The following is a 14268-nucleotide window of genomic DNA, read 5'->3' on the forward strand; positions in this document are numbered from 1 at the left end:
GTGAGCCATGAATTGGTTGTGCAAGTATGATTCATGTAATCAGTCTGTGTTTTACTTATGAGGATTTAACTGCATTAAGGAGAAAGCATTACTCCAATGCTTCTACTCAAACTCCTATCAGTTCCACTACAGTTTCTCACAACGTCTGTTTTGGCACAGAAATCACTTTAAGTTAATCTACACATGTGATAGATTGATTGGGAGTCAAAGTTATTACAGACAATAAAATAACTTTTTTACACACAAAGGCTAGTATGGAAAGCTGTTTGTTCATTTGTGTTTCATACTCTGTGATTTTAGGTTTTTAGGATTGCTCTACATTATAATGATCTGTTCTCTTATGAAAGGGAATTTTATTAGCTGTAATGCAAGGCGATTCTTCCTTTGGTTAGTTCATCCATTAGATTACTCCAATGATACAGTTTGCTCAACATCTGTAACATAAGACCAGCAGGGGCCATATATTTTGCAATATTATGTGAGCTGGCAGGCTGTTGAAAACCCAGAGAAGACACTGTAGCTTACAGATGGCCTATTGCAACTCCAGACGGAAGTAGAGCTCCCAGAGCAGCTTGACGATTTCCCAAATTCAAAACAAAATGAAGATTTTTTTTTCCACTCTTCTTTTAGTCCTTTTAGAAACTCTACACTTTGGTTCTGATTCTCCATGCAACTGAAACTTCAATTGAAACTTATATATAGAATTCAGCTTTTTTTCAGTTGTGTTTTAATTTTTTTTCTTTTTGCTGATTCCTATAATTTATTTCTTTTATATGTGTTCATTCCACTTTAAAAAAATTAATGGTAAAAAGACAAAGCTAATTTTATTTTCAGTCCTGGTTTTTGTGTGAATATCTGGCTTATTCATATGCTGGTAAATATATGCTTTGTTATAGTGTGATTCCAGTTATATTAATTGAATTGTATTAATAGTATTCCAGTAGCATAATTCCACCTTGATAAATTGAGAAATTCATCTGTTCAGTGAGGGAAAAAAAACCCCAATCTCATGACATCATGGATTCTTTGAGAAGCTTCTATAAATAATTAGTATAATGATGCACAATTATGCAACCAGGTCATTACATTTATCTTTACTTTTTATATGTTTTTTTTTCTTATAACAATTTTTTTTTCTTCTAGTTTAAAGTTGCAAAATAAATGTCCCATTATATGCTTAAAATTATTCATCATGGCCTCACATTTAAAAGCCTCTGGAAAGCATCATCCTTGCGTGTTTGGCTGGCTGAGCTAACAAAGGAGTTTTGTTTGTGATTTGCAAAAATAAAACAGTCTCTTTTACACACACACACTCAACCTTTTTATTATACGGGAGGTTTAGATCATACACAGCCTAAGTAATAGCTGATATCTCTTGTTTTGCAATCTGAAGTTAAGTGCGTACTGTTCTGACAACAGTGGGTGTGTTTTTGTGCTTGTGCTCGCATGTATCCATCATTAAAACAAAGTGCAGACAGAAGGAGGCTCCCTTGTTCAGTTTGAGTCATGATTTAAAATCTGGTGACACTGTTAAAGCAACTAAAGGCCTGTTAAATTCTACAAAAGCAGGATTACTGATATCCCTGTCAGATAAAAGGGAGTTGTGATGATGTCACAAAACAAGTTATGTTTAGTCCGCCTGTCAATGGTGATTATATTGACTCATTAGTCATATTTTTAATGTCTGTCTCTGCTTTTATTTGCCAACTTGTCCTAATCTCTGTCTGAAGCATTCATAATTTGGGAGGGGCGCATTTGGTAGGGTCCTCTGCTGTGCGGCTCACTGCAACTTAAGTGGTCTGACTACTTTCAACACTTTGTTGAGTACTTTATGTTGAAAAATATGAACTTCCTCCTCTATTTGACTTCATCTTAGCAAAGAACTGAAAACAGATCTGGGCTTCAAGGGAATCTTTTCACAAATGACTGGGAACTAGCAGTTATATTCTGGCCTTCCTATTGCAAATATTGATTCACGTCAATCCTTTAAGAGCTGCGTGAGGAGTCATTTCCTAAACTATGGCTTATACCAGTGGTGGAGAAAGTACTCAGACAATGTACTTAAGTAAAAGTACAAATACACAGACAAAAATTTACTCAAGTAAAAGTCAAAGTACCACATTATTATTTTACTTAAGTAAAAGTAAGAAAGTACAAGCTTTTAAAACTACTTAAGTATTAAAAGTAAAAGTACTTGCCAACCATAATAGCTAATGGCTTATATAATGTCATTAAGTGTACCTATCGTATTTAGTTTTAATAAATCAGTAATGTACCATTTTAATGAGCAATGCTGCAGATAAAGCATGTTTTTATTGTGTTTACCCCCTGTGACAGTTTAGATTTAGATATTTTATTCTATGCATCAGAATTCCAGGGATGACCTGCAGGGTTACATGTAATTAGGCAAAATGAGAGAAATTATTATACCTTTGAAATGTTTTATTTAATTCAAAATAAACACGTTCAAAAGAAAATTGTTTCCCTGAAAAAAGGGACTTTAAACTGACCTAACAAACATCAAGCGATTTGGAAACATCTAGTCTTTCGTCCTAACAAAACATGAACTTAACTTTTTTGCCAGCTATTTTGAGAGAACTCTTAACAGAAAGGGGCTGAGGACATTCAATCAAGGAAGAGGAGTCCAACTTGGAACAGCCACATAAAGTTCTGTAGCCTCTGTATATGGGTGCGCCTGATCTGAATGAAATTGGTCCCCCCACATTCTTCAAATCAGACAATTGGTGTCAAACATTTGTGCTGTTTATGCAGAATTTTTTTTTGTTTGTATTGCTTACCTTTGAAGATATTAATGAGCGTCTAAAGGTCAACCAGTCCCCCACCCCATTTACAAAGTCAAAATTACCTTTAAACGTCCATTGATATTTTCAAAGATAAAGCAGGAGAAACTCAAATTTTGCTGCACAAAACATTTGACATTGATTTGAAGAAAGTGTGGGGGTCAGCTTCAGTCAGCCTACTCTAATCATAGCACCACATTAACTTCTCATTTTAACATCACGGCAAGAATTTCTTGTTCAGCTTAAGCAGAAGTTGGTTCTCAAAGTTTTTAGAGTCCAGCCTGGCTCTTTTGGGTGAGAAAATTTGTCCTGCTATACTGAAGAGTCTTTCGCAGGCTGCTGAGGCGGGCAAAGGTGTGTTTACTTTTAAAGACAAATTAAACACTGCCGGAACTGACTTGAGAATATCCATGGTATCACTTGTGCTGGCCAAATATGCATCTAGCTGTCTGGTAGTCTCTTGAATGTTGCTCTTAATGACTCTGAAGTAGTCCTCCTCATCTGATGAGCTTGAGTTGTTCCGAACGAGTTGCACTGGCTCTTGATCCAGGTTTGTCTTGATGTAGTCCAGTCCTATACAGAACAATCAAAATTAATACCACATAGGAAACATAATTCATCAAAATTTTATAAATGACACATAAATGTCACCAATATACTTTTAAAACCACAAAGTAGGTCTTAACAACTACATATATATGACCATAATGGGTAGCACCTACAATTTTGCTCCTTGGTGGTATGAGAGGAACAAATAAGGAAGGTGAAGACTGGATATAATTTATTCAAATCATAAACTACTATACACTATGTAATGTATAAAATTTTTGATTTATAGGTAATATTTTCTGATGACCAGGAACTGTTCTTTGAATTTGACAACAATAGAGTATTTAAAAAAAAATAATTAATGGCCATTGAGGAACAATTTATATGATTTACCCATTTTCAGCATGTCATCATTGCTTGTCCAGGATGTTCGGAACTTTGGAAGAAGAATCGCTCCTGCAATGAGTTCAGGGTCAGCAAGCGCTAACATTTATTTAATAACCAGGACGTGAAGGAGTTTAGCGTCAACTTATATGTAACATTCATGGCGGGAGACGTTATCACGACCGCAGTAATCACTGTTACTTGCAAGTTCATGCTAGCTTATAATAATATACAGTAATCGTATTTATTTACTGCAGCCGAGTTCAACAAAAAGCTTGCTAAGATTACATAAAACTTCACTAACACAAATTAATTTAACATCGATAGCGTTTAGCAACTTAACTTACCTCAATATGTTTTTTCAAATTTGATGGTGAATTTTTGAAAGATAGAATTTCATGCTTTCGGTGAAGGCAAAGACGGCATTGGAATCTCCAGGGAGCGTTTTTTGACCCAGTTATTTCAAAGAAATCTTTTAAATAAGGCCATGGGTGGGGCAGGTCTTCTGGAGGATGACTATCCTTGGCCTAATGGTTATTTCCCGCTTTGGATTGGTTCAGCGGACTGATTCTGCTCTCGCCATTGGATACTTTCAAACTAACGAACAAATCAAAAAACCGAAATGCGTCTTGGATGTAACGAGTAACGAAACGCTGTATAGAAATGTAGTGAAGTAGAAAGTACAGATACTTACTGTTAAATGTAGTGGAGTAAAAGTAGAAAGTATCCATTATTAAATCTACTTAAGTAAAGTACAGATACACGGAAATTGTACTTAAGTACAGTAACGAAGTACTTGTACTTCGTTACTTCCCACCACTGCTTATATCTCCTCACATATTTTCCCTTTCCTCTTTGTGCATCCCATCTTCTCCTTCTCCAACTTCAAACTTCCCCTACTCTTTCCCCATGTGCTCCACAGATCCATCAAACAAATGCCAAATTTCTAAGCGCATAGAGTCTCCAGTGCACCCAGGTGAGGTGCTGAAGCTTAGGTGTTCTCTGCCGGTGAAGGGAACCATCACTTGGACCAAAGATGGCACTCCTCTGGGCACCAACAACCGCACGCTGGTAGAACAGGAGGTGGTGCAGATCCGTGATGTCAAGCCCAAGGACTCGGGCCTGTACGCCTGCACTAGTGAGGGCAAAGACACAGTCTGCTTCTTTGTCAACATCACAGGTGAGTCAGAGGGATTCGGCAGGTCAAAGCAGAGCAGGAGTGACGGTTTGGAGGTGGATGGGTGGATAGTAGGAGGTTAAGCTCAGAAAAAGGCCATAGAACGGTTTTTTTTTTCCTCTTTGGGCGAGTAGGCTTACCTTTTTTGGTTCTGACAGAATCTGCTGAGGGTGTTTGTTGACCTTATTAAATATACTAGAACACAAACTCTATAAGCCTCTGAATGCTTGGTCTCGGGTGTGTTTGTGTTAAGTCAAAGAAGATTGGTAACTACAGTTAGTCATGCCTCATTACAGAGTGATTGGAGGACACAGGGTGGATAGCCTGCGGTTAAATTAGTAAGTCACAAATGAATGTGAGTTTGAATGAGTTTGACTTCTCACCTCTTACCTGCAGATTACAATCCTAAACAGACGATGCAGCCCTAAATAAATTCACTTTTATTTTTGCTGTATTGTAATGTCTTACTTGACCTCTATCTTGGTGGGGATGATAATAAAATTATTCATACCTCTGCAAAATGTTTTTTTCTGACTAGAAGCAATATTACTTTTTCAGAGTCCCCCAGCCAGATTCCTTATATTTTAGCTGTATTCCTCAGAGACATAAGAAATCATGGATGTCTAGAATAGTGTACTGATATGTCTGGTATTCTAATGAGCTAAGGATGCCATGTTTTCTAACAATTTGCCAGTTTAGAAGAGAAACAGGCCCACAGAATCACAGACCCTCCACTATGCTTACCAATGGGCTTTTCTGGGGCTTTTACATACTCCCAACAGTGAGTTTTCTCATGACCCTGCTGACTTTGCATAGCAGGAAAATAATCTTCAATCATCATAGAAAAGTAATAATCCTGGTTAATCCAGTTTAATTAAGATCAACACTCATCTGCCTCAGTTGAAAGGAATGCTCTCTTGTCTTTCGCATTTTGACAACAAAAATTCTCCTATGCTTCACTTCATATTTATCCCCCAGTGACTTGTTCATTGTGGATTACTAATAAACAATCCAGCCAAACTGAGAAAAGCACATTATTTATCAAATTTTGCTGCATTTTTCTTTTACAACAGACCAGGCTGTCCAAATGTCACTAAGAAATAGCAGAAAGAAAAAAATAAAGAGTTTTGTCTTTGGGGTTTGGGTGGAGGCAGCTGTTAGCAACAACAAAAGCCGCCTTCACCCATTTCTCTGCATGTTCCTGTCTGGACTTATACAGTTAGATCGTGGGGAGTGCATGTGTATGTGTCTTCCAGGCTAGATGCTCGAGGGAATACAGGAATTCCTGAGATTCCTTCAGCTAGTGTCTCCCAGGTAGTGAGGCCTCAAGGAGCCAACCAGCAAGCCAGCCAAATCAGTCAGCTGTGCTCATCCATTATGAAAGCTGGCCATCTGGACCCAGTTACCCACCTGGACCCAATGTATGCTGGTGTTTATGGGCATGTGCGTATGTGTATGTGAGAAAGAGAAAGTTTTACCCAAGTTTGCATTGCAGCAGCTTACACATGTCTGCTTTTGCTTACACACTCACAAAGAGAGGTTGAAGTAACAATGAGGGCTTCCACATCTTGTTAAAATTCTCCACACGCATCGCGTCTCGCCATGAGTTCTCCTCCTCCACTTTTGGGCTGACTGTAATTGCCTAAAATGCATTAAATAAGGAGCAAAAGACAGAAAAAAATGGAGGGAGAGGGAAAGGCTCCACCACTATGGTCATAGTAAGCTGTTTGGAAACAAAGAACAAGCTGTTCTGGCAGTACAGTTGCAATTTCTCGCTGTGTGTGTTTCAGAAAATTCAAAACCGAGAATATTATTTAAAGAGTGCGGGAAGGGGAGGAAGAAGAGGGTGAGAGAGCGGTGTTGGATCAACACCAACAATTCTGTGAGCACGGCGGTGAGACTTAGCTGGACAGCCAGGACTGTAGCAAGGAGGAGCGTGGAAGTAATGGGGGAGCGAGTGTTAGAAAGGTGGGGTGTAGCTTTATATCTGTGACTTTATTTGTGGAACTCTCATATGGAGCTGAAAAAGCAACGCAAACACCTTGGAGTTGCTTAAAATTAGATGAAACACAGTACTAGAGTGTCTATCAGGAGCAATGGTAGGAGATATGGAAGCGTTTCCACAGTGCTGGGAGAGGGAAGCTGGCTTAGACGCAGTGGGTGAAGAGAATGTGGAGGCTCTGTTTTCTCTTCCACATTGTTCTAATTTCATTTTATCCTTTTTTCCTCTTTAATTGTTTGTGTAAATGTGTCTTACAAAAGTATTTACACTTCTAAATTTTTTCCACATTTCACCACTTTACAACCACAACCATCAATGTGCTTTATTGGAACTTTCCGTCATAAATAAAGACAAAACAGCACCTTATTGTGAGGTCGGAAAAAAATATTTAGTAAAAATACAACGTTTTTGTTTACAAATACAAACAAAACTTTGTTTGTATTTTAATAATTTAATAATTGTTAATTATTTTTTTTACAAAGCACATTGATGTTTGTAGTTGTAAAGTGGAAATGGGGTATCTGCTCTGATACCCCTAAATAAATAGGGAAAGCATGACAGTTTGAGCTTGAGCAAAATGGCTCAAGCTCAGTCAGATCGAAACTACTTCATCATTGTCTTACTGACTTGCCAGTAACACCTGAAACATTGCAAGTGGAGCTTGTATCTGTATCTGTGTTATAGGAAGAGCACGTGAACTGTAATACATCTGTAGGAACTTTGAGGGAAAAAATGTTGACTCAGCGCCGAAGTTAGATAACCTCAACTTACCCGAGGCCAGCTGAGGACAAACAGCCGTGTATGAGCAGGAGTCCGGATGCACACAGCTTAGGGGCCGATGAGGGGCCACAGCAGTCGGCTCAGCAAGGCAGTTTGGCTTCATCTGTACAGAGGCCTGAAGTTCCTGCCCTTTGGACAGAGAGCATGAGAAACCGCAGCCTTCACCTAGTCGGGACCTGATGTACCGTCTGGAGCTTCAGTTGTAGGTCAAAGTTTGCTTTGCAGAGAGACAGCAGCCTTCTTCCAAATCTATCTCTCTGTTTGCAGATGGAGCTAGCATCCTAAGGTGAAGGAACTCAGAGACAAAGATTTAGCAGGATGGGCAAAACGTAGCTTAATCCATTGAGGAAGGGAATGCAGTTTTGACACAGCTGTCCAAACTATGCTGGACATGTCCGGTTGATCTGTACACAGATTAGACATCCAGGAGTAATTCTTGGAGCAAATATTCTCCTGGGGCATTGCTACTTTGATGAGTCATGGTGTTGTTCTATGTGGGTATTCCGTCTGTCGCTTCGACTCTGGCCAAAAGAAGAGGAAGTGATGGTGTGGAGGACCGTTTGGGTTGTTTGTCTTTGAGTGTCTCTTTCAGTCTTCAGTCCCATCTGCTTAGACAATCACAGTCCCAGCTGCAGAGGGAGAGAGGGAAAGCAAATCCAGCAGACTGAGAGACAGAAGTTGGGAGTAAATGAGCACAAAACACAAATAAGACAGTAGATGTCGATATGTGCAATGGTGGGACTGCATTTTATTATTAAAAAGCTTTAGAAATGTTCTCCAATGGACGGACATAATGATTTTTCAGGCGTGATAAGTTCCTCCAGCTATTTCGTCCGTATATAGTTGAGTGATTTACAGGGCAGCTATGGTAATTGGAGGAAGTAGGAGGAGGAAAAAAACTGTTAAGTGGAATGAGATAAAAATTGAATGTGATGGTCTGATTACCCAGCCCCTGAGCTGATCTTTTTTTGTTCTCTGTTGCTCCCTGCAGAGCCCACAGGAAAAGTGTGTTTTTGTTTAGTCGTGGAAGTTCAGAGCTTTAGGTCATGTTGTGCAGACGGCAGTTTGGATAGTGTTGCCAAGAAAAAAAGGGGGCCTCTTTAAGAACGGTTCAGATCGGATTCTTCTGCAGACACGCTCCTTCATGTCGCTGGACTAAACCAGCCCATTTTCCTCTGAAGTCAAGCTGTTGAAAGAGTCGACGCTGTCAGGAAATGACTGAATGTGGCTTTTTATCTGGTTGCAGGCGCGCCATACTGGACTTCATCAGCGAAGATGGAGAAGAAGTTGCATGCAGTGCCTGCTGCCAACACAGTGAAGTTCCGCTGTGCTGCAGGAGGAGACCCCCAGCCAATGCTGCGTTGGCTTAAAAACGGCAGGCCTTTCCGCCAAGATGACCGCATGGGAGGATATAAAGTAGGGGAAACACTAATCCACCAAACTGCTAATACTAATATAATCTGAGTTCCCTTTTCTCCCCTTTTTGCATCCCATTCTGTAATACTTTTGAAGGAGTATTTAATTATTAGGAATACAGATTCCTAATAATTAACACGTTTAACCCTTGGATTAACTGTATTTATATAAAAGTAAAAAACTTACTTTTCTCACATAACAACACTAACACAGCAGACTCACAAAGAAAGACCAAAATAAACAGAATAAATCTGTATGTATTCAAAACCAGACATTGCAGTTCATCATTACTGCAATGTTAACGCTAATACTAAAGACTTCTAATGGTAATCCCATTACCGGTGACAACAATTAGCATTATTGTTCTCATCAAAGACTTAAAGAGTTCAATATAAAGCTTAGCATAACATCAGCAATCTATTTACATACTCATAGCTGAACAATTCCCAGTGCTTCATAGGAAAAATAAAAACTGCTTTACATTTTATCCGCTGGTTGTAACTCTGTACTGTACCTGAACTTGCAAAAATGTAACTGAATTAGTGATAGCTGGTTGGATTCCATGAGATTCGAAAATCAGCAATGGCACTAATATTGGTAAATATTGCTATGACAATATCTGTTGCAATATGTGGCCATTTTCTAATTTCCTTTTTATCTGTGCTTCCATCACTGTCTTACTTTTAGCAGTTTTGTGCAAGTGCCTTGTGTGAGGATCTGCTGCTGAGATTCTGTCCAACAGGCTAAATGTTAAATTGACTTGTAAACTCTTTTGCACTATAGACATTTCCGATATTGATAATGTGCAGCCCTTATACATGATATATTTGATTACACTTTGCACATTTCACATCCACATAATGGGATTTACCAGGGATAAAGTGTCAGTGGTTAGGTTTGCTTTACTTTTAAAGTTTTCTTTGACTTTTTTCTAATCTAACTTATGAGCTTTAACTACAAGAGTGAAGATTTTTATCAAGCTGAACATTTTTTCTCATGTTTCTAATGGCAATAAAGGTTATACTATTTAACTCTTGGTTCTTCTGGTTAACAACTTAGTAAAAGAGAGAAACATCCACTATAAGTAACTTATTCAAACTATTTTATAGTTCTACATGTGATTTAATCAATATGAAATATAACTGTGGTCACATCTATTTTACAGAAATGGATGCAAAAAACAAACAGCCATTATGTTTTTTTGCAATAGAATAGGAATTTAGTTTAAGATGTTTTACACATATTTTCTGGAGGTAGCTGATATTTTGACAGTTTGATTTTTTGTGCAAATTACTTCCCCTTGCTTGAGCAAAATGACCAGTGATGTACAATAGGTCTTCCTGCCAGAAAAAGTTAGATCCAGATAATGTTTGGGTTGCGACTGAAGTCTCTTCGCCTTCGACTTTTAGTCCCTCGTTACAACTAAGACAAAAATCAGTACCAGAAATTATACAGTCATGCTGCCAGTTACACCGCAGGCATTTCATTCCTCTCTTCTTGTCAATAAATGTTTGACAAAAGCTGTACCTGAGCCCAGCCCCATGGCCTAACCTCTCCATTGTGTGAAATGTAGACCTGTACACACAGTAGCCACAGTGTCTCTTTTTAGTGAATGGATGAAAACCTCATTGTTTGCTTACACCTGAGGTTTCCATGCACAGGTGTGCATGGAAACCTCAGGTGTTTTCATGCACAAAATTATTTTGCACAAATAATTTTGATCAACTGCATGCTTGAAACAGCACAGACTATGAAGATGGTTCCACATACAATGATAGAGAAAGACAAAAATTACACCATGGGTGCTCAAACATTTTTAAACAAATACCATCTTAGTTTATTCTCAGGTTTACAAGTACTACTTGCAAGATTACTTATGCTAGTTCAACTAGTACACAGCAACATCCATTTTTTCTTGTTATTTTCTTTCACTGCTAGGTCCTTCATGTCTGCTAATCTCACATCAGTGATTCTGTATCTTGTCGACAGGTGCGCCTCCAGCACTGGACCCTGATCATGGAGAGCGTGGTTCCATCGGACAAGGGAAACTACACCTGCTTGGTGGAGAACCGATTTGGATCCATCAACCACACCTACACTCTGGATGTAGTGGGTCAGTACTCCTGCTGAGGGTAGAGAGCTGGTAGGGAAAAACTTCCCACAATAAGTGAGGGTAATGTGTGTGAGCATGCTGTTTAATTGGACAGGTGTGCGGTGGATACACAACACACCTTTGCTCTCTGCTGCCAAGAGTGTGGAGAGCAAAGATGAATATGTCATCAGGTTCAGTGCAGCTTTCATTATTCTATATTGGAATATTTTTTTTTAAACCAGGGATATCAAAGGGTTGCTTGCAATCCTTTGAATGATTTATTGTGGCCCGCAACTGCCAGGAAAAGCGATTGATACAAATAGACACCAAAAATGTTTAATGCCAGATTCTCACAGACATATGAGTATTTATTTACATTAGAAAATGTCACACTTGTCATTTATTTTATTCTATTTTATTTTTCACAGTATGTAGGATCACAAACATCCAGCAAATTAATTAAAAACAACAAATATTAAACTTTTGAGTATGAGTATGTTCAACTTGACAATTATAATAAGTACTGATGACATGTTTTTCTTTCATTTTGATTTTGTATTATTTTCATTTTAAAAATATTGTGGCCCATGGCTATTTTTAACTTGACAAAAAGTTTTGACAAATCTGTTTTAAAGAAATTAGTTTTAAATTACCTCTGACAGATAGTTTGGATTTTTTTGTCATGAAGTTCTGTGAAAATATTTCCCTTTATTTCTTCTCTTGTAGCAGACAAATGTCATATCAATGGAGGTTAGGGGAATAAAATCTCAAGCATTTAATCTCTCCACATCTGAAAGAAGTTGTTAGGTTTGATGCTGTTTTCTCAGTGGAACGGTGTTGCTGCATTAATTCACTTGACCATCCTGAAGTGGATAAACTGAAATGAAGTGACTCTTTAAAGCAGACTCAGGTGACATGATGAGCTCAACCCCAACTCTGTCAGCTCCTGTTCGCTGACCTTTGGCATGCAAGAAGAGGTGTTTTTTTACTCCATTCGCAGAATCAGTAACTGGCAAGGACAACAGGGGGAGTGGGATAACAGTAGTAGATCAATGTATGTTTGCCCACACCAACATTGCTTGCTTAATTCGACGTGGACTTGATCTATTTTGGGCCTGCCACTCATCCCTTTGTGAGCCATCAGTACTTGTTAAAATTTATATGATGCAGTTATTTTTTAAAGCCCGATCAGTGAATTACCAGAACAGAGTAGAGTAGTCCAAGGGACTTGGAGTTATTTCTTTATTTCTGATGTTTTTTCACACTACCATTAGTTTTTATCGTTCTATAGATTGTAATTAGCAGCATTATTTGCTCCACATTAGACTGGAATTGAATACCTGAGGGTATTTGCACAATGTGAATGTATAGGCACATCACGGAAACAGGTAACGGCCAACACATGTTCACACATGCTCCCCAACTGAGGCCCCATACTCTTCCTCTCTCTGGAATTGGCTGAAGCTCTTCTTTTATCTGCATATTTTTTTTGTTCGGTTTTACTGCAGAACAGTAAACTTCTTCCATGCCCCCTACAACCTCTGGCTTTATTTTTCACCATTAGACTGGTGGGGAAAAGAAACGAGGCAAAATGGAGACAAATAAAGCCTTCTTTTTAATCAGACTTTTTGTAGCTCAAATGAGCTGTAGGATCAAGTTTTAGAAATAAAAACACCCAGACTTTACTGGTTTAAGCTGGAGTCTGGATGAAGGGTTGCAGTCGGGCAGCTACAAGCTAATACACATGGCATGTTGCAGCTATTCATCCCTGCAGCCACATGCCATCCTGTGCCACACTGAGATTTTCCTGGGTCTCTGACCTCCCCAGACCCTTTTGAGCCGAGCTGCCAGGTTACTCAGAGTTCAAAGTCCTTCACTGTTCAGCAGGGAACGCTGCCAGGCTACTCCCCGAATCACAAGATTAGTTTTAGAATCTGGTTATCAGTCAGGATATACTCATATGTAAACAAATTCAAAATCATTTATCTATCTGCCACTTTGCAACTATCTGCTGCTTTGTGATTGTTAATCATATGAAATCACAAAAAAAAAAAAATCAACAGAAAATCTGAAGAAAAAAAATGCCAAAATGTGGAAAATGTTAAATGTTACAAACGCCTAAAACAGAGGCGTTTACTGTTTTAGTTGTAGCACTCCAGAATCTAATTAATTTTGTTGTTAGGTTTTACAGAGAGTGCTTGATGTCTCCACCCTCTGGAAGCATGACAAGTTTCAGTGTGTAAAGAGGGCCAGAAAATTGGGGCAAAGAAAGATAGACAATAAACAACTCAAACCCTAAGGATGCACAGAAAGAAAAAGATTTGGTTTTGAAGAGAGTTAAAAAGGTGAGGTAATCATAAGATCTGACAGATTTCAGAAAAGTCAGCAAAAGAAAAAAAAAAAGACAGTAGAAGTCTTTACATCCTGGAATTTAAATGGTAATTTGTGACAGTTTTCTTCTTTGTATTAAATGTAGAATCTCCACCCCTGACATTGGGTGGTGACTAACTCCAAAACTCATAAACATACATGTACAAATAAATCCACTGCACCTACCTTACGGTTTTGTTTTGGAAAGGCTCTGCTGGACAGATGAGTCATGTCACAGTATGGGAGCTGTGAGGGTAGCTGTAAAAGCTAGATGGTGTTTGAAAGGGGCTATTGTTCCCCAGGTCTCCCTCTGTTTGGGTACACAAGCTAAATATTAGTTTATAGAAGAATGCAGATGGTGCTGAACTCTCCAAAACATGCATGTAGACCATTTATTAACCATCAAATGTCCTGATCCTCAAGTATCACTTAAGCTCAGTGAAAGAGCAATAATTTTTAAATCAAAAACGCTTTATTCCAAACAAAAATTAAATGTTGTCATAACTCATATAATCCAAGTATCTTTAAAGAGTCTTTCTGAATGGTGATGCTGTGGGCAATGAAAGGCTAACAGCTTAAATTCTGGGCAGCAGAGATGATATTTCACACCAGCATGTGCTGGATGACATAATCAGTTGTTAGGACACACTGCTGATCCATCTCATTTGATTTTGCAATGCTAATTAGCAGCTTCTAC

General features: G+C 38.5%; 1 protein-coding gene across 7 annotated transcripts in view; it reads left to right on the forward strand.

Annotated features, from left to right (window-relative positions):
• fgfr2 (fibroblast growth factor receptor 2) overlaps positions 1-14268 on the forward strand; it is a 57104-nt gene that overhangs the window by 20651 nt on the left and 22185 nt on the right. For all 7 annotated transcript variants that reach the window (XM_044136027.1, XM_044136028.1, XM_044136024.1 and 4 more), the window contains 3 exons: positions 4657-4914; positions 8940-9109; positions 11099-11222. In XM_044136027.1, the coding sequence (XP_043991962.1) occupies positions 4657-4914; positions 8940-9109; positions 11099-11222 (552 nt within the window). The remainder of the gene's footprint in view (positions 1-4656; positions 4915-8939; positions 9110-11098; positions 11223-14268) is intronic.

Source organism: Gambusia affinis, linkage group LG13 (genome assembly GCF_019740435.1).
Source record: "Gambusia affinis linkage group LG13, SWU_Gaff_1.0, whole genome shotgun sequence".
In the NCBI taxonomy this organism is placed as follows: domain Eukaryota; kingdom Metazoa; phylum Chordata; class Actinopteri; order Cyprinodontiformes; family Poeciliidae; genus Gambusia; species Gambusia affinis.